The 18592-nt window shown below is 40.8% G+C and overlaps 4 protein-coding genes across 4 annotated transcripts; all 4 read left to right on the plus strand.

The window, feature by feature from the left end:
- The first annotated feature begins 9436 nt into the window (after nt 1–9436).
- On the plus strand, nt 9437–10756 carry LOC119907013 (forkhead box protein Q1-like). The gene is made up of 3 exons (XM_038724550.1): nt 9437–9791; nt 9902–9997; nt 10106–10756. The coding sequence occupies exons 1-3, from the start codon at nt 9636–9638 to the stop codon at nt 10712–10714; spliced, it is 861 nt and encodes a 286-aa protein (XP_038580478.1). The 5' UTR covers nt 9437–9635; the 3' UTR covers nt 10715–10756.
- Nucleotides 10757–11693: 937 nt separating this feature from the next.
- LOC119907014 (forkhead box protein Q1-like) lies at nt 11694–12928 on the plus strand. The gene is made up of 3 exons (XM_038724552.1): nt 11694–11931; nt 12042–12137; nt 12246–12928. Exons 1-3 carry the CDS (start codon nt 11776–11778, stop codon nt 12852–12854), a joined length of 861 nt encoding a protein of 286 aa, XP_038580480.1. The 5' UTR covers nt 11694–11775; the 3' UTR covers nt 12855–12928.
- A 972-nt stretch (nt 12929–13900) lies between these two features.
- Nucleotides 13901–15081, plus strand: LOC119907015 (forkhead box protein Q1-like). The gene is made up of 3 exons (XM_038724553.1): nt 13901–14083; nt 14194–14289; nt 14398–15081. The coding sequence occupies exons 1-3, from the start codon at nt 13928–13930 to the stop codon at nt 15004–15006; spliced, it is 861 nt and encodes a 286-aa protein (XP_038580481.1). The 5' UTR covers nt 13901–13927; the 3' UTR covers nt 15007–15081.
- Nucleotides 15082–16053: 972 nt separating this feature from the next.
- Nucleotides 16054–17187, plus strand: LOC119907016 (forkhead box protein Q1-like). The gene is made up of 3 exons (XM_038724554.1): nt 16054–16236; nt 16347–16442; nt 16551–17187. The coding sequence occupies exons 1-3, from the start codon at nt 16081–16083 to the stop codon at nt 17157–17159; spliced, it is 861 nt and encodes a 286-aa protein (XP_038580482.1). The 5' UTR covers nt 16054–16080; the 3' UTR covers nt 17160–17187.
- The last annotated feature ends 1405 nt before the right edge of the window (nt 17188–18592 follow it).

The following is an 18592-nucleotide window of genomic DNA, read 5'->3' on the forward strand; positions in this document are numbered from 1 at the left end:
AGCAGGTCATCCGGCGCAGAGAAATGTTGATCGGTTATTAAAGTGGAAACTGCACCTAACCAGCCTCTGTTTTGATTTCTGAGGGAAATATGTGAGGCCAGGACGACAGGATGTTAGGTGGTGGGTCGGACTGCACTGTGTTAGATTTAAACTTCAAAGAGCTACGAACTCATTGGAATATAGAGTGGACATTCAATCCAGGATGTATTGAAGGGGCGGTCTGTGTCCTGTGACATACAGAGGGAAAACTGTACTAACAGACCCTGCTGTGTCGCAGGTGGGACTCTGTTTGCATTCATCCTTCGCACAGGAAAATGAGTTGATCTACTGCGCAACAACAGGGTTTTATGTAAACAGTGGACACAGCTGTTTGGATTATTGAAGAGGGGGTAACAGGGTGTCAGATGAAATAGATATAAGGGATGGTGGATGTGGATGAGGAGGAGAAGGGGCATCAGTACAAATACAGGTAACACCGTAAAAAGCTCACTTATCTAGTCTTGTTGTCAGTGTGAGGCAGTTACCGCTCCTCTCCACGAAATAGTCTAGTAGTAATAACCCACTAAAAAAACCATAACTTATCGTTTTTAAACTTTTTGTATGGAATAAACATATGAGATAAAACATGTTAATTATAGGCATAAGAGGAAAGCCGCAGGGAAAGCTAGCTGTTTCCCCCTCTTTTTCTTTGTGCTAAACTAAGATAACAGGCTGCTTGCTGTACCCAGGATGGCTGTTCTCATATAATTCTTGGCATTAAAGCTATTAGTATTTATTTCCCAAAACGTTTTTAATTATTAGTTTAAAATATTTCTGAGGGCTTATATAGAGGGCAAGTGGAAGGAGACCAGGGCATGACTATCTGTGTTTGAAGGATGTTTTGAATGACCGCGTGTCCTCAAAGTTACAGATTCATTCATGGCCAAGGAAAACTCACAGTTGATTAACTCACCGCAGGCTGTACCATACCATATTTACAATGATTGACAAATTGTTTTGGGAAAAGTTAGGCACAAATTTGGAGCACTGTGATATGGTGTTGCCTACTTTACTGCCTGAGTTGTTGTTAATAGTTAGTGAATAATTAGTTAACCCAGATAGCCCAGTTGTTTATTATTCCTCATTAACCTTATGGTAAGAATAAACAAACAGCACAGTCAGGCAATATAATCCCACAAGAATCAAAGTTCACTCACACACCACCTGAGGACAAAACATCTTTTAGTAATGTAAATAAAAGTTGTAAAAAAAAAGAAAAAGAAACAAACAAAGAAAATGCTGTTAAGTCAAAAGTAGTGTACATTGTGACATTTACACTTTTTTCTACCTTGTGATAGGCTAGCTATTGTTTATTTTGATTTATCAAAGTAAAATCATATGTGTTACACTAAATATCCTATATAATGTAATTATGTATTTAAAGATGATATTTTCCTTGATGACACAAACCCTGCCTGTAGATACTACAAATATGTGAACCTTTTAGATCAACTTACCAGCACTTTTCAAAGCACTTTCAAAGTTAACACTACAAGATGTTATTCATAGTGCACAATGCTGCCTTCAAGGTAAATATTGCTTTTGTGATTATACATAAAATTAAAAGAAGTAGGAAAAGGACAGTGGTGGAAGAATTACTCAGATGTTTAACTTAAGTAAAAGTAACAATGCCACACTGTTCCATTCCAAGTAAAAGTAGCTACTGCATTCACAATGTTACTTGATTAAAACTACATCATTGTTATTACCAAATGCACTAAAGCAGCAAAAGTAAAAGTAGGCCTACCAGTAGAGTAAAGTAGTAACTAGGCTATATCTTTTCTTAAGTACTAGCCTACGTGGGTAAAAGTATTTATTTAGATTCCACCACTGGAAAGTTAGGACATTTGTGATGGACAAATCTAACATTGATGGCTGGGCTTTGCTAAACATGAAAAGTGATGGCCCACTGTAACAGGAATAAGTTCAAACTATTATGCATTTATTGTTTAGGCTACATTTAATCATAGAATGTCACTTTGTTTAACTTCCGGGACAAAATAAACCAACAGCCACAAACAAAAACTTTTTTATGTGTAGCACTTGAACGCAGCACAGGCGCATGATGAATGAATACGTGGTAATGATGATCCATAGTTTCGGGTTGACAAAGCGGCGGTGGGCGGTGCAGGGCGGGCCCGGGACGAGGAAGACGAGCGCGACGTGACTGCCCCGATTTAGTTTGCTGTGAAGGGATGTCAACGTGGTCATTGTATATCCTCTTACCTGCCACAGCTTTAGGTAGGCGACTGAATACGAATAGAGTGAGTTCAATGCGCCGACGCGCTATAATTTACTACGGCAATTAACACAACATAGGCTTACCTGAAGGAGCTGACTCGTGACTCGTGTTGGCAGGCGCTATAATATTTCAGTGACAACTGGTTTAGAACATAGACTGTATATAATAAGTGGAGGGTTTTACATTCAATTTATGGTATTTGTTTTTCTCATAATATTAACAGTGGTAGCCTATAAAGTAACAAAGTAGCTCACACCTTAAATAAACATATGGTTTATATAGAGAGCAGCGTGCTATATTAACCAGCCTTACCAAAACCTGTTACACCACACTGTTACACTACATGCATCAGAAATAAAAGTTCCTTAACATAATAGGCCTACCTAATAATACAACACTGACAGAGGCCATTCTGCTGCATAATGGATATTTTGGTGATCAAACATCTGTGCCTTTACCAAAGTAATATTTTAACTGTAGAAATTTTACATGTACTCAAGTATCTTTATGTTATGTGGGTAGGTTATGATCTTGCTTTTATTGTGCTATAAAATTTTAGTATTTTGTGTACTTGCTATAAAAGTACATTGCATGAAACATTAAGATGTTTTCTTTTTCATTAGACTCAAATGGGAGGAAATGGAAGTTTGGGGGCTAATTTTAGTGCATTGGTCCTTGGTGCAGCAGGCTCCCGTGGTGTTTCCCAGCCTACATGTAAACAAGCTGCGGAGTTACTGTCTAGAGATTAGTCTGCACCACACACGCTCATACAATAGGTCACACTGAGAGGTCAGGACCAAAGGCGATCAGGCAAATTCTAACAAACTTTGTTACTGTTACAAAAATAATAGAATCAAAACAACCAAATGTCACTGGGCATGCGCCTTTATTATTTTATACATTTACATTTTAATACATTTATTAATTTATCTGACGCTTTTATCCAAAGTGACGTACAATTGCTATACACGCCTCTGGAGCAACTAGGGGTTAAGTGTCTTGCTCAGGGACACAATGGTAGATGGGTCACAGTAGTTGTGCACAGGATATCTGTGACATCTAGAGCAATACTGGCCTGTACAGCAAATACAGTAGGGAATCTATTCACAATACAGCATTCAAGGGGATTAACACGTGAACCAGTTTACTCAATCAGTAAATAAGTAAATACAAACCAGCAACTCAAGTTAATCCTTTACAGTAGACAGACGGACCAGCTTCCCCTGATCGTGCAATTAAAGGAAATCTCAGTCTCTTGGTGTAATTTTCACATTGAACTTAAAATTCTGTTTGTCACAATAAAATCTGAGGCTTGTAAACATTCAAAGCAAAGCAGTTGCTGTGATTGGCTAAGGCCTTTTTCATCCTGGGACATGCGTCCTTAAAGAAGCTGCTCTGGAGGACACAAGGCGATGTGTAAATTACACAAAATAAGGAATAAAGTAGAGGAGAGTTAAATGGGAAGCAGTGTAGAAAAGAAAAGAAGTTTTTGTCTCCCGTCCCTCAATGTGTCACTCAGTCGGTCACATGCTCAGCCGTTCTGACTGACTGCCAGGCTCTGCTCTCTGAGTGTAATCTCTGTTGACCAGTCAGCGGGGGGGGGGATGGAGAGTATGAGGGCTGCGTTGCAATGTAGGTCGTCCACCAGTAATCCCACAGGGTGAAAAGGAAGTATGTCGTGGGCATACAGTGCCAAATGCTGAGCTCACCCAACTCCTCTTCCTTGACCTCTGTGAGCCCAAGTTCTTGTCTCATGACAGACCTCCCTTGGTTAGCCTTCGACTACAAGACACACATGCTCTGATGTTATCTGCGAGTAATGTCTGATCTTGATAAGCGCTGCCAAGTAGGGGGATAAAATTAATAAGAATTAACATCTGAACTACCTCAGATGACTCAACTGAGCTTTTTGTTTCGTAACTCAAAAGTGGTGGATAATGACCTAAATAAAACTACTCAAACTGAGGCACTCAGAATTTCAAAGATTGGCAACACTTCAAAGCCTATTTACCACCAATTAGCTTTGACAACTGATTCAACAAGAATTCGCATTTGTTAATGCATTTAGTTTCTCGCTAAAAAGAAACCATTCGGCCCATGTTCTTAAAATACTAATACTAATAAGTAACTTTCAATGTGATTTATACTAAAGTCATCCGATGGACAAAGTAAGTTATAGTTCACACACACTGCACATTGTGGTGCAGATGTGCTGCAAATAGAAAAGCAAACATATTTCATCTACAACATATTTGTATAACTTAACCTTGCCACTGTGGTCAGTCAACTCAGTATTCGATCTAACTAAATAGGGTGACTGCAGCCTTGGGAACAAGGTTTAAAGTTCAAATGTTCCAATTAAACTGCAACCAACTTGCATGGCCAATATTGGTTTATAGTTTTTGGTGCGTGTAACCATGGTGTCCACCATTAGATGTTGCAGTAAAAGTCTCTTTACACCCATAACATGAGTCAGGTGAGACTGTAGAGGAACTATAAAAAGACAATCTAATAATGGAAATGTTCAACAAAAAATATATTAATCGTCACAAATGTTGGACTAAAGTACCACGGTGCAGAAGACACACCTTTATTCTTTGAGTTTGACACAAGGGCGAGTGTTGACAAGCACTGCACGTCAAGATACACTTTGAAATCATATGATGCCCTCCTGTGATCAGATACCATCTTCAAACACTAACACAACCATGTAAAAAAAAAAAAAGATTCCCTTTAACCATATTATACATGGATAATATATCATCTGTTGAAGATGATAAGTCTTTTAGCTCACCTTCTCACTGTGCAATCAAGTAGCACTTCAGGAGATATCAACTTCTATTGACCATGAGTTATCTGCCAACAAATATATGAAATATATAAAATTTAAGACACAATGAGATACACATGAGACCGTTTACAGGCCTTGTGTGATTTGAAATGTGCACCAGATTTTAAAGAGAAAAAAAATGTTTTGAAGTATCGGCTATGTTCCACTCAAAAACATATAAAAGTGCAGTTTGGAAGTAGGAAAAAATACTTTTACAAACGAAAATGGACAGCATCGTGATTAAGTGATGGTACAGAGTAAGTGATGTAACTGCTGGGTGGGCTGGTGAAATAAGGAGCAGCACTGGCTCTTGTGTAGAAGGGGAATGAGGGCTCAGTGCACACATGCATCCTCTTGAAGGGCTCAGTGGCTCCATTAGCAGTGAGTTCATGGTGAGTGCTGCCCCCTGTTGAGCAGATGGGGGAACTTCCAGCTGAAGCTTGAAGGAGGAGAGGCTCCTCAGAGTCCCAGCTGAAGCTCCTCTTTGTCCCAACTCTGTGTCCGAGTGTGGGCCGAGGCTGCTGCTCCACTCTGACCGGCACGCTGGACAGAGGAGAAGCTCTGGAGGCCCGAGCAGAGGGACTGTCTCTCTTCAGGAGGGACTCAATTGAGAAGGGACTGCTGAACTTCACCTCACATCTGATCTGAACAGCTTTGCAGGCCGCAGGTTCAGGAGAGTGGAGAGCTGAGCGGGGCTCTGATGGTCTGCTGGTGTTTTCCATTCCCACTTTGGAGGCCAACTCAGGGAAGTTCTGCAGGATTCCTTTGAAGTGACGACGCACCATCTTTGCTGTGATCTGATTGGGGTCCAGTTTCCAGTAGTTTCTCTTACTGTGCAGTGACTCTGGGACCACCGGGACCTGAAAAATACAGCACAGGGTTTTTAGAGACAAGGTTGAGCTGTTTCTTTAATGAAATAATACATTTGTTCATTTAGAAATATCCAAAGTTTTGGACTAGAAACTTACCTTGACAAAACAAGCTGGTTAATGAGGGCCTTTTGATAAGTAGATGGGTCATTACGGCTGGAGGTGGAGCCAGTGACCATAATAGTTTCCAAAAGTTCATCAGCATTTCTATATGGATGTCTGATCTGCCTCTTTGTTCACATGAGTGGTTAAATTTTTTCCAGAGTTTATATTTAAACTTTAAATTAGGCAATGGAAATCTAAAGTTACATACACAAATATTAAAAACATTTATTAGAAGGCCCTACAGTTGTCTTTGGTTTTCAGGCTTCATTCAAAGCAACATACAATATACATAAATATACATTCATGTATTCAACTGGAAGACGTTTTTGTCCAAAGCAATGTACAAATGAAGTACAAGTTTTAGCACATCAACAAACTACTTCACAAAAAAAAAATCACAACATAGTGAACCTTTGAAGCTACATTGACATTATTATATCAATGCCAATATGTTCAAAAACATGAGTAATTACAACTGCCATCCATTGTGAACTCACACTGAAGTTGTTTTAGTGCAATACAGGTCCATCTTAGAGCAGTGCTCACACTGAAGTAGTTTTTACAGCAGATATCAGCTGATTCTCAATTATCTGCAGGTGTGTGTTGTTCTTGCTCCAGTTTGTGACACTTTGGGCATTTTAACATCAGTAACCTAATTATCTTTAGGTTTCCATCTTATATTTTGTTCAATCTTATTTCTTGAGACAATACAAACATGTTGTTTTTCAGCCTCACAAAGGCTGGTCTGATATTACACAAGACACAGCTAAGTGACAATGAATTTCCAATGAGCAATCAATCACAATCCAGCAGTTTGCACTCCTTTAAAGTCAAACCTACTGCCTTTTGTCTCACATAATAATGACGGTGGTCATTTACATCAGTGATCCTCATTCAGATGCATTGGCACATTACCTCATACTGAATTCTTTGTGCAAAAACAAGTTTAGAACTTGTTTACACTGATGGAGGGTGGGGAGTGTTTCCATTTTGACTCAACTCTGGACCAGCTGATTTCACTTTCAAATTTTACTGAGCAAAGTACAGATGTCTAGTCTTAAAAATCAATGAAATGAAAGCTGACCCAGACTGGGGAGGGGGCTGATACAGATAAATGATTGAATATGAAATGTGTAAGTAGTGACTGGCGGGTGGGAATGGCCAATGAACTGGTGTGCAGGGCAGCAAGGCGTTTATAGACGTATGACAGGAATGAGAAGTGTTTAGGGTGTGGTTCTGCTCTGGAACTTCACATGAAAAAAAGATGCATTGTTCCTCAATTATAATAGCTATTCTCCTCAGAACTTATCACTTGCCTTTTGTAAAGTGAAGTGAAGGAGGCAAACAACAATCTGTTACAATTCAGTTTCCATTAGACAGTGATGTTTTCTTTCCAGAACAACTATTTGAAATTGCTTTGATGAAATACAGATGCTGACTTTGAATCTAAAACATTACATTTCAGTCCATTTAGAGTTGTGTGTTTAAACACGTTTGCCATTACATGAAATGAATTAATGTAGAAGTAAAAATGCTGTTTGTTGTAATCACCCATTTGAACGGTTACATTCCAGGGATTTTCACCTCTTTCATTACAGCCTTTGTGAGCCTTTGTCTTGTTTGTGTAGGACAAAAGAACACTAGCTTAATCTGCATTATGATGCATTCATTCATCACATGTCAGTACAAAACAGTAGGGTAAAAATATTGCTTGATAAATTAAATTAAATAATAGTTTACTCAGAGTGTTTATTAAGAAGAGCAATATTAGACCGTGTAGGCTGGCAATATTTGATAAAGATTCCCAACATTTTGCTAGTCATCCAAATTTGTCTGAAACTAACTACAAAAGGAACATCTGTTCTCATGAAACTGCAAGAATGTCTGTGCACACAAAACTATGTGGGGATACTGAGGTGGAGTCTGTCTGAGATGGGAGTCCAAATTATCTTGACTACACTTCAGTCGGTGATTGGAAAAAAAATGTTAGTGTTTGATTTACCCTATCTGTGTTAGGTTTGTTTGAAAATAAGATGGAGGGGCCTTCAGATCAGCTGAACAAATAATGTTGTTTTTACACTTTATCAGACCTTCAGCTTGCTTCAAAAACAGTGTCAACATTTTCTTGCAAAAAACTAAGACAGAGAGAATTAATTCTTATAGTATATGTACAGTCCCCTCCAAAAGTATAGGAATGGTGATGAGTATGAGACAAGAGTTCAGAATTTCAGCTTTTATTTCCTAGTATTCACATCTAGATGTGTTAAACAACTTAGGACATTTCACTGTTTCGACCACAGCATTCTTAGGTGAGCAAAAGTAATGGAACAAATAATCTTAAAGTAAATAACATTTAATATTTGGTGGTATAACGCTGCAATAACTGTCTCAAGCCTGCGACCCATCGACATCACCAAACTGTTGCATTCTTCATTTGTGATACTATTCCATTTTACTGCAGCTTCTTTCAGTTCTTGTTTGTTTCGGGGTGTTTCTTCCTTCAGTCTCCTCTTAAGGAGGTGAAATGCATGCTCTGTTGGGTTAAGGTCAGCTGATTGACTTGGCCAGTCTAAAACCTTCCACTTTTCCCCCCTGATGAAGTCCTTTGTTTTGTTGGCAGTGTGCTTTGGGTCATTGTCCTGCTGCATGATAAACTTCCTCCATATTAGTTTCAATGCATATCTATATATAAATTGGCAGACAAAATGTTTCTGTTCACTTCTGAAATCATTCTGCTGCTACCATCATCAGTTCCATCATCAATAAATATTAATGAGCCTGTTCCAGAAGCAGCCATGCACGCCCAAGCCATGACATTACCTCCACCATGCTTCACAGATGAGCTTGTGTGCTTTCTTTCTCCACACTTTGGCCTTTCCATCACTTTCGTAGAGATTAATCTTGGTCTCATCAGTCCATAAGATTGTGCTCCAGAACTTTTGCGAAACCCAAATGTCTTCATTGAACAACAAAAACAAAGGAATTTGCCATACCGTTCCAATACTTTTGGAGGGTACTGTATATATACAGTATATATGGAATCTTTTGTTGCCTAATATTACTACAAAACAACAACATGAGCACTTGAACAATTCCATACACAGCACCACATCCGCACTGCTAGATTGGAGGTAGAGCCACAATTAAGCTGAACACAGAACACAAAAAGCACAATAAAGACTGAGAACAACAAACTACAAAAAAGGATGAAAACAAAAGTGTAATTTTAACATCATTGTATCATTTTGGGAGATAAATTGGAGAAATGTGTCCCCTAGTGTGAATAAAATCTCAAAGCATCCATATAGACATGCTGATGTCTTTATGATGGAAATAAACTATTACTGCGATCACTTGCTCCACCTCTAGCAGTAATGGCTCATCTACTTATCAAAAGGTCCTCATTAACCTGCACTGCACACCCTCTAATGCCCTATTGTCCCAACAGGACTTATACCTAGAGCTGCACTTCACGTCCACATCTGCACTCTGTGAGGTTGTGATCACTCTGTGTGTGCGACTCGACTCCTCTGACTCTCCAACAAGCAAAATGCAGAACAGGACAGAGAAGTTTGGGGCTCAGCTGCCTCTCTTTGCTCCAGCCAGCAGCTCTCAGCAGCATCTGTTCAGGAAAAGCACCACCTACCTGGCTAAGATTGCCGTTATCCTCCAAGACGCTCCCGGCAAGATGCTCACTTTCACTCAGGTATGAAAGGGTCAAGACATTTGCAATAACCATCTTTGAGATAATTGTATAGGAAACGCAAATTGTTGTTTGAAAAACATTTAATTTAATTTCTACTTGATGTTTTGTAGTTGATGGACAGACTGGCACCATTAATCTCTGAAGACAGAAAATCTGTTGAGAACAACATCAGAGTTTGTTTATCAACCAGCAAATGTTTTGTCAAGGTAAGTTTCTAGTCCAAAACTTTGGATATTTCTAAATGAACAAATGTATTATTTCATTAAAGAAACAGCTCAACCTTGTCTCTAAAAACCCTGTGCTGTATTTTTCAGGTCCCGGTGGTCCCAGAGTCACTGCACAGTAAGAGAAACTACTGGAAACTGGACCCCAATCAGATCACAGCAAAGATGGTGCGTCGTCACTTCAAAGGAATCCTGCAGAACTTCCCTGAGTTGGCCTCCAAAGTGGAAATGGAAAACACCAGCAGACCATCAGAGCACCGCTCAGCTCTCCACTCTCCTGAACCTGCGGCCTGCAAAGCTGTTCAGATCAGATGTGAGGTGAAGTTCAGCAGTCCCTTCTCAATTGAGTCCCTCCTGAAGAGAGACAGTCCCTCTGCTCGGGCCTCCAGAGCTTCTCCTCTGTCCAGCGTGCCGGTCAGAGTGGAGCAGCAGCCTCGGCCCACACTCGGACACAGAGTTGGGACAAAGAGGAGCTTCAGCTGGGACTCTGAGGAGCCTCTCCTCCTTCAAGCTTCAGCTGGAAGTTCCCCCATCTGCTCAACAGGGGGCAGCACTCACCATGAACTCACTGCTAATGGAGCCACTGAGCCCTTCAAGAGGATGCATGTGTGCACTGAGCCCTCATTCCCCTTCTACACAAGAGCCAGTGCTGCTCCTTATTTCACCAGCCCACCCAGCATTTACTACACTTACCCATGATGCTCTCTGTTTCTGGCTGTAATGTGTTTTGTACCTGACGTACCAGACTATTTTTCAATAAAATGTAAAACAAATTATGCTTTTGGTTATTAAAAATCTGAGTGAAACCAAACATTGGTAAGACTCTAACATTGTTTGTTTTTCTAAACAGAATTCACTGACGCCAACACTTTAATATAACACTTGTCAAACATTCTAGTGGTATCAGGATTTTTTCTGCAAATAAACACAATAGGCCTTTTCACAGTAGACATTATGACTTGTCATAGTAAGAAAAGCACAGGTGTTACTAATGACATTAACAATGGCTCTGTTGTATTCACGTGCCAGTATGCACAATACCAGGACCCCTGAAACTGAAGCGCCTAAATGGAACGCTACTGTGACATGTCAAAAAAAGCTTACTTTCAGCAAGAGCAGAGTAAAACAGGCTTTATTTATCCCACACTGGGGAAATTCACTTGTGTACACTCATCTTAAAAAACTGTGTACACTCATCTTAATACCAATTATGCTCCTTTGTCACATAGTTAAAGACTTGTGGTCAGTTGTCAACTGGCCCCACTCAAATGTTTCCACCTCATTAACGAAACAAAACATTCTCATTAACCTGCAGTGCACATCCTATTCAACCACTACAAGCTACTTCCAGTTGAATACATGTAAATGTATATTTTTGTATGTTGCTGTGAAAGAAGCCTGAAAACCAAAGAAAACTGTATACCCTCATAAGGCCTTCTAACAAATAAATGTTAGTCTGTCATGCCCAATTTAAAGTTTAGATATAAATTCTGAAAAACAAAGAGGCAGATCAGACACCATATAGACATGCTGATGAACTTTTGGAAACTATTACTGCAATCACTGGCTCCACCTCTAGCAGTAATGGCTCATCTACTTATCAAAAGGCCCTCATTAACCTGCACTGCACACCCTCTAATGCCCTATTGTCCCAACAGGACTTATACCTAGAGCTGCACTTCACATCCACATCTGCACTCTGTGAGGTTGTGATCACTCTGTGTGTGGGACTCGACTCCTCTGACTCTCCAACAAGCAAAATGCAGAACAGGACAGAGAAGTTTGGGGCTCAGCTGCCTCTCTTTGCTCCAGCCAGCAGCTCTCAGCAGCATCTGTTCAGGAAGAGCACCACCTACCTGGCTAAGATTGCCGTTATCCTCCAAGACGCTCCCGGCAAGATGCTCACTTTCACTCAGGTATGAAAGGGTCAAGACATTTGCAATAACCATCTTTGAGATAATTGTATAGGAAACGCAAATTGTTGTTTGAAAAACATTTAATTTAATTTCTACTTGATGTTTTGTAGTTGATGGACAGACTGGCACCATTAATCTCTGAAGACAGAAAATCTGTTGAGAACAACATCAGAGTTTGTTTATCAACCAGCAAATGTTTTGTCAAGGTAAGTTTCTAGTCCAAAACTTTGGATATTTCTAAATGAACAAATGTATTATTTCATTAAAGAAACAGCTCAACCTTGTCTCTAAAAACCCTGTGCTGTATTTTTCAGGTCCCGGTGGTCCCAGAGTCACTGCACAGTAAGAGAAACTACTGGAAACTGGACCCCAATCAGATCACAGCAAAGATGGTGCGTCGTCACTTCAAAGGAATCCTGCAGAACTTCCCTGAGTTGGCCTCCAAAGTGGAAATGGAAAACACCAGCAGACCATCAGAGCACCGCTCAGCTCTCCACTCTCCTGAACCTGCGGCCTGCAAAGCTGTTCAGATCAGATGTGAGGTGAAGTTCAGCAGTCCCTTCTCAATTGAGTCCCTCCTGAAGAGAGACAGTCCCTCTGCTCGGGCCTCCAGAGCTTCTCCTCTGTCCAGCGTGCCGGTCAGAGTGGAGCAGCAGCCTCGGCCCACACTCGGACACAGAGTTGGGACAAAGAGGAGCTTCAGCTGGGACTCTGAGGAGCCTCTCCTCCTTCAAGCTTCAGCTGGAAGTTCCCCCATCTGCTCAACAGGGGGCAGCACTCACCATGAACTCACTGCTAATGGAGCCACTGAGCCCTTCAAGAGGATGCATGTGTGCACTGAGCCCTCATTCCCCTTCTACACAAGAGCCAGTGCTGCTCCTTATTTCACCAGCCCACCCAGCATTTACTACACTTACCCATGATGCTCTCTGTTTCTGGCTGTAATGTGTTTTGTACCTGATGTACTAGCTTTCTGGGGGACTTTATTTTTTCAATAAAATGTAAAACAAATTATGCTTTTGGTTATTAAAAATCTGAGTGAAACCAAACATTGGTAAGACTCTAACATTGTTTGTTTTTCTAAACAGAATTCACTGACGCCAACACTTTAATATAACACTTGTCAAACATTCTAGTGGTATCAAGATTTTTTCTGCAAATAAACACAATAGGCCTTTTCACAGTAGACATTATGACTTGTCATAGTAAGAAAAGCACAGGTGTTACTAATGACATTAACAATGGCTCTGTTGTATTCACGTGCCAGTATGCACAATACCAGGACCCCTGAAACTGAAGCGCCTAAATGGAACGCTACTGTGACATGTCAAAAAAAGCTTACTTTCAGCAAGAGCAGAGTAAAACAGGCTTTATTTATCCCACACTGGGGAAATTCACTTGTGTACACTCATCTTAAAAAACTGTGTACACTCATCTTAATACCAATTATGCTCCTTTGTCACATAGTTAAAGACTTGTGGTCAGTTGTCAACTGGCCCCGCTCAAATTTTTCCACCTCATTAACAAACAAAACGTTCTCATTAACCTGCAGTGCACATCCTATTCAACCACTACAAGCTACTTCCAGTTGAATACATGTAAATGTATATTTTTGTATGTTGCTGTGAAAGAAGCCTGAAAACCAAAGAAAACTGTATACCCTCATAAGGCCTTCTAACAAATAAATGTTAGTCTGCCATGCCCAATTTAAAGTTTAGATATAAATTCTGAAAAACAAAGAGGCAGATCAGACACCATATAGACATGCTGATGAACTTTTGGAAACTATTACTGCAATCACTGGCTCCACCTCCAGCAGTAATGGCTCATCTACTTATCAAAAGGCCCTCATTAACCTGCACTGCACACCCTCTAATGCCCTATTGTCCCAACAGGACTTATACCTAGAGCTGCACTTCACATCCACATCTGCACTCTGTGAGGTTGTGATCACTCTGTGTGTGGACTCGACTCCTCTGACTCTCCAACAAGCAAAATGCAGAACAGGACAGAGAAGTTTGGGGCTCAGCTGCCTCTCTTTGCTCCAGCCAGCAGCTCTCAGCAGCATCTGTTCAGGAAGAGCACCACCTACCTGGCTAAGATTGCCGTTATCCTCCAAGACGCTCCCGGCAAGATGCTCACTTTCACTCAGGTATGAAAGGGTCAAGACATTTGCAATAACCATCTTTGAGATAATTGTATAGGAAACGCAAATTGTTGTTTGAAAAACATTTAATTTAATTTCTACTTGATGTTTTGTAGTTGATGGACAGACTGGCACCATTAATCTCTGAAGACAGAAAATCTGTTGAGAACAACATCAGAGTTTGTTTATCAACCAGCAAATGTTTTGTCAAGGTAAGTTTCTAGTCCAAAACTTTGGATATTTCTAAATGAACAAATGTATTATTTCATTAAAGAAACAGCTCAACCTTGTCTCTAAAAACCCTGTGCTGTATTTTTCAGGTCCCGGTGGTCCCAGAGTCACTGCACAGTAAGAGAAACTACTGGAAACTGGACCCCAATCAGATCACAGCAAAGATGGTGCGTCGTCACTTCAAAGGAATCCTGCAGAACTTCCCTGAGTTGGCCTCCAAAGTGGAAATGGAAAACACCAGCAGACCATCAGAGCACCGCTCAGCTCTCCACTCTCCTGAACCTGCGGCCTGCAAAGCTGTTCAGATCAGATGTGAGGTGAAGTTCAGCAGTCCCTTCTCAATTGAGTCCCTCCTGAAGAGAGACAGTCCCTCTGCTCGGGCCTCCAGAGCTTCTCCTCTGTCCAGCGTGCCGGTCAGAGTGGAGCAGCAGCCTCGGCCCACACTCGGACACAGAGTTGGGACAAAGAGGAGCTTCAGCTGGGACTCTGAGGAGCCTCTCCTCCTTCAAGCTTCAGCTGGAAGTTCCCCCATCTGCTCAACAGGGGGCAGCACTCACCATGAACTCACTGCTAATGGAGCCACTGAGCCCTTCAAGAGGATGCATGTGTGCACTGAGCCCTCATTCCCCTTCTACACAAGAGCCAGTGCTGCTCCTTATTTCACCAGCCCACCCAGCATTTACTACACTTACCCATGATGCTCTCTGTTTCTGGCTGTAATGTGTTTTGTACCTGATGTACTAGCTTTCTGGGGGACTTTATTTTTTCAATAAAATGTAAAACAAATTATGCTTTTGGTTATTAAAAATCTGAGTGAAACCAAACATTGGTAAGACTCTAACATTGTTTGTTTTTCTAAACAGAATTCACTGACGCCAACACTTTAATATAACACTTGTCAAACATTCTAGTGGTATCAAGATTTTTTCTGCAAATAAACACAATAGGCCTTTTCACAGTAGACATTATGACTTGTCATAGTAAGAAAAGCACAGGTGTTACTAATGACATTAACAATGGCTCTGTTGTATTCACGTGCCAGTATGCACAATACCAGGACCCCTGAAACTGAAGCGCCTAAATGGAACGCTACTGTGACATGTCAAAAAAAGCTTACTTTCAGCAAGAGCAGAGTAAAACAGGCTTTATTTATCCCACACTGGGGAAATTCACTTGTGTACACTCATCTTAAAAAACTGTGTACACTCATCTTAATACCAATTATGCTCCTTTGTCACATAGTTAAAGACTTGTGGTCAGTTGTCAACTGGCCCCGCTCAAATTTTTCCACCTCATTAACAAAACAAAACGTTCTCATTAACCTGCAGTGCACATCCTATTCAACCACTACAAGCTACTTCCAGTTGAATACATGTAAATGTATATTTTTGTATGTTGCTGTGAAAGAAGCCTGAAAACCAAAGAAAACTGTATACCCTCATAAGGCCTTCTAACAAATAAATGTTAGTCTGCCATGCCCAATTTAAAGTTTAGATATAAATTCTGAAAAACAAAGAGGCAGATCAGACACCATATAGACATGCTGATGAACTTTTGGAAACTATTACTGCAATCACTGGCTCCACCTCCAGCAGTAATGGCTCATCTACTTATCAAAAGGCCCTCATTAACCTGCACTGCACACCCTCTAATGCCCTATTGTCCCAACAGGACTTATACCTAGAGCTGCACTTCACATCCACATCTGCACTCTGTGAGGTTGTGATCACTCTGTGTGTGGACTCGACTCCTCTGACTCTCCAACAAGCAAAATGCAGAACAGGACAGAGAAGTTTGGGGCTCAGCTGCCTCTCTTTGCTCCAGCCAGCAGCTCTCAGCAGCATCTGTTCAGGAAGAGCACCACCTACCTGGCTAAGATTGCCGTTATCCTCCAAGACGCTCCCGGCAAGATGCTCACTTTCACTCAGGTATGAAAGGGTCAAGACATTTGCAATAACCATCTTTGAGATAATTGTATAGGAAACGCAAATTGTTGTTTGAAAAACATTTAATTTAATTTCTACTTGATGTTTTGTAGTTGATGGACAGACTGGCACCATTAATCTCTGAAGACAGAAAATCTGTTGAGAACAACATCAGAGTTTGTTTATCAACCAGCAAATGTTTTGTCAAGGTAAGTTTCTAGTCCAAAACTTTGGATATTTCTAAATGAACAAATGTATTATTTCATTAAAGAAACAGCTCAACCTTGTCTCTAAAAACCCTGTGCTGTATTTTTCAGGTCCCGGTGGTCCCAGAGTCACTGCACAGTAAGAGAAACTACTGGAAACTGGACCCCAATCAGATCACAGCAAAGATGGTGCGTCGTCACTTCAAAGGAATCCTGCAGAACTTCCCTGAGTTGGCCTCCAAAGTGGAAATGGAAAACACCAGCAGACCATCAGAGCACCGCTCAGCTCTCCACTCTCCTGAACCTGCGGCCTGCAAAGCTGTTCAGATCAGATGTGAGGTGAAGTTCAGCAGTCCCTTCTCAATTGAGTCCCTCCTGAAGAGAGACAGTCCCTCTGCTCGGGCCTCCAGAGCTTCTCCTCTGTCCAGCGTGCCGGTCAGAGTGGAGCAGCAGCCTCGGCCCACACTCGGACACAGAGTTGGGACAGAGAGGAGCTTCAGCTGGGACTCTGAGGAGCCTCTCCTCCTTCAAGCTTCAGCTGGAAGTTCCCCCATCTGCTCAACAGGGGGCAGCACTCACCATGAACTCACTGCTAATGGAGCCACTGAGCCCTTCAAGAGGATGCATGTGTGCACTGAGCCCTCATTCCCCTTCTACACAAGAGCCAGTGCTGCTCCTTATTTCACCAGCCCACCCAGCATTTACTACACTTACCCATGATGCTCTCTGTTTCTGGCTGTAATGTGTTTTGTACCTGACGTACCAGACTATTTTTTCAATAAAATGTAAAACAAATTATTTTTGTCTTTTTTTCAGAAAGAGTGCACAAAACCTGCATACAAATACACAGCTGATAAAAACATCAAGTGATGCAAATCAATAATTTATTACCGACAGATGACATTTTTCATTGTCTTCACAGGGAGACAAAAGGAAAAGAGTGAAATACATTACTAATTCTAATTTAAAACTGTTTAGACTGCTCTTTGATGAATATTTCAGTGAACATGGCAGTAGGTTTTATCAGTTGAAACATTTGCACAATTTAAAGAGGTAAATCAGTTGAAGCTAAATTGTGGGTTATGAAAAATATTAAATGTTGTGTAAGTTGATCACAACTTATTACAAAAGAGATTTATCTTTACTTCCAGTTGAAATTCTTCTCAACACCATGCAAAAGCTGGATACTGCTTTTCAAATCTTAGCCAAGGCATATTATTATAAGGCCTAACTAAGGTATGTGCAAGCAAACTATTCTATTATAAGATGGATTTTTGGGGGGATATTTGTGTCCAAAACAGCATTTTAGACAAAATCTTCAGCTGAGTGTACCTACTTCATAACAATCTTGTGGGTCTCAGTGGAAATGTTTGAGCTTCACTCCATTTAAGTTTGTTTGTTTGTTTTAGAGGAAACTTAATGCACAATTAGTGGATTCAAAAACCAGTTTGCCCTTCTACAAAGAAATCACCATCTGACCATTTGAGACAATGGCTGTTGTACAGAGGTGACAAACACTGGAATGATGGTGATTTATCAGGAACAATGCTGTTAATTGAAGTTTTTAGGTGGAAAGCTCTTGGCAACATTCCAGTGATTTTCACCTCATCTGAGTGGAGTGATCAGACGGCAGGAGCATTTCACTGACACACTGTTTACATGTATGAAGGCATTGGTACTTTACTTGAGTATTTCCATTTCATGCTGATTTCTGCTACTACTCCTCTACAGTACAGAGGCAAGTATTTCTGTTATTAGATTCTTTACATATAAAGATGAGTAAAAAAACATATGACCAGTTTGTAAAATATTATATATACACTGTTTCAAATTGATATAATAATTTCAATTTAACTATGCTGTTTATACATCCGATCATATAATAGAGTAGTAACATTATATAATATTGTACCAATCTGAAAGGGGTTAGTGCATGAAGTGTACTTAACTTAACTCTCCACTGCTCTTGTACAGTCTGACGGCAGTGGGCACAAAGAAGCACCTAAGGCGCTCCAGCGGCTGACTGGGCTGCCCATCTGCCACAGTTTGTAGTACAAAAGGTGAGAGGGGTTTTCTAGGATGGCTTTGAGCTTGTCCCTTATCGTCCTCTTCCCCACTGACTCCAGACTGTCTGGTCCCAGCCCGACCACAAA

This window comes from Micropterus salmoides, unplaced genomic scaffold, assembly GCF_014851395.1.
Source record: "Micropterus salmoides isolate LMB-PRFRI ecotype aquatic unplaced genomic scaffold, ASM1485139v1 Ms_hic_scaffold_17, whole genome shotgun sequence".
Taxonomy (NCBI): Eukaryota; Metazoa; Chordata; class Actinopteri; order Centrarchiformes; family Centrarchidae; genus Micropterus; species Micropterus salmoides.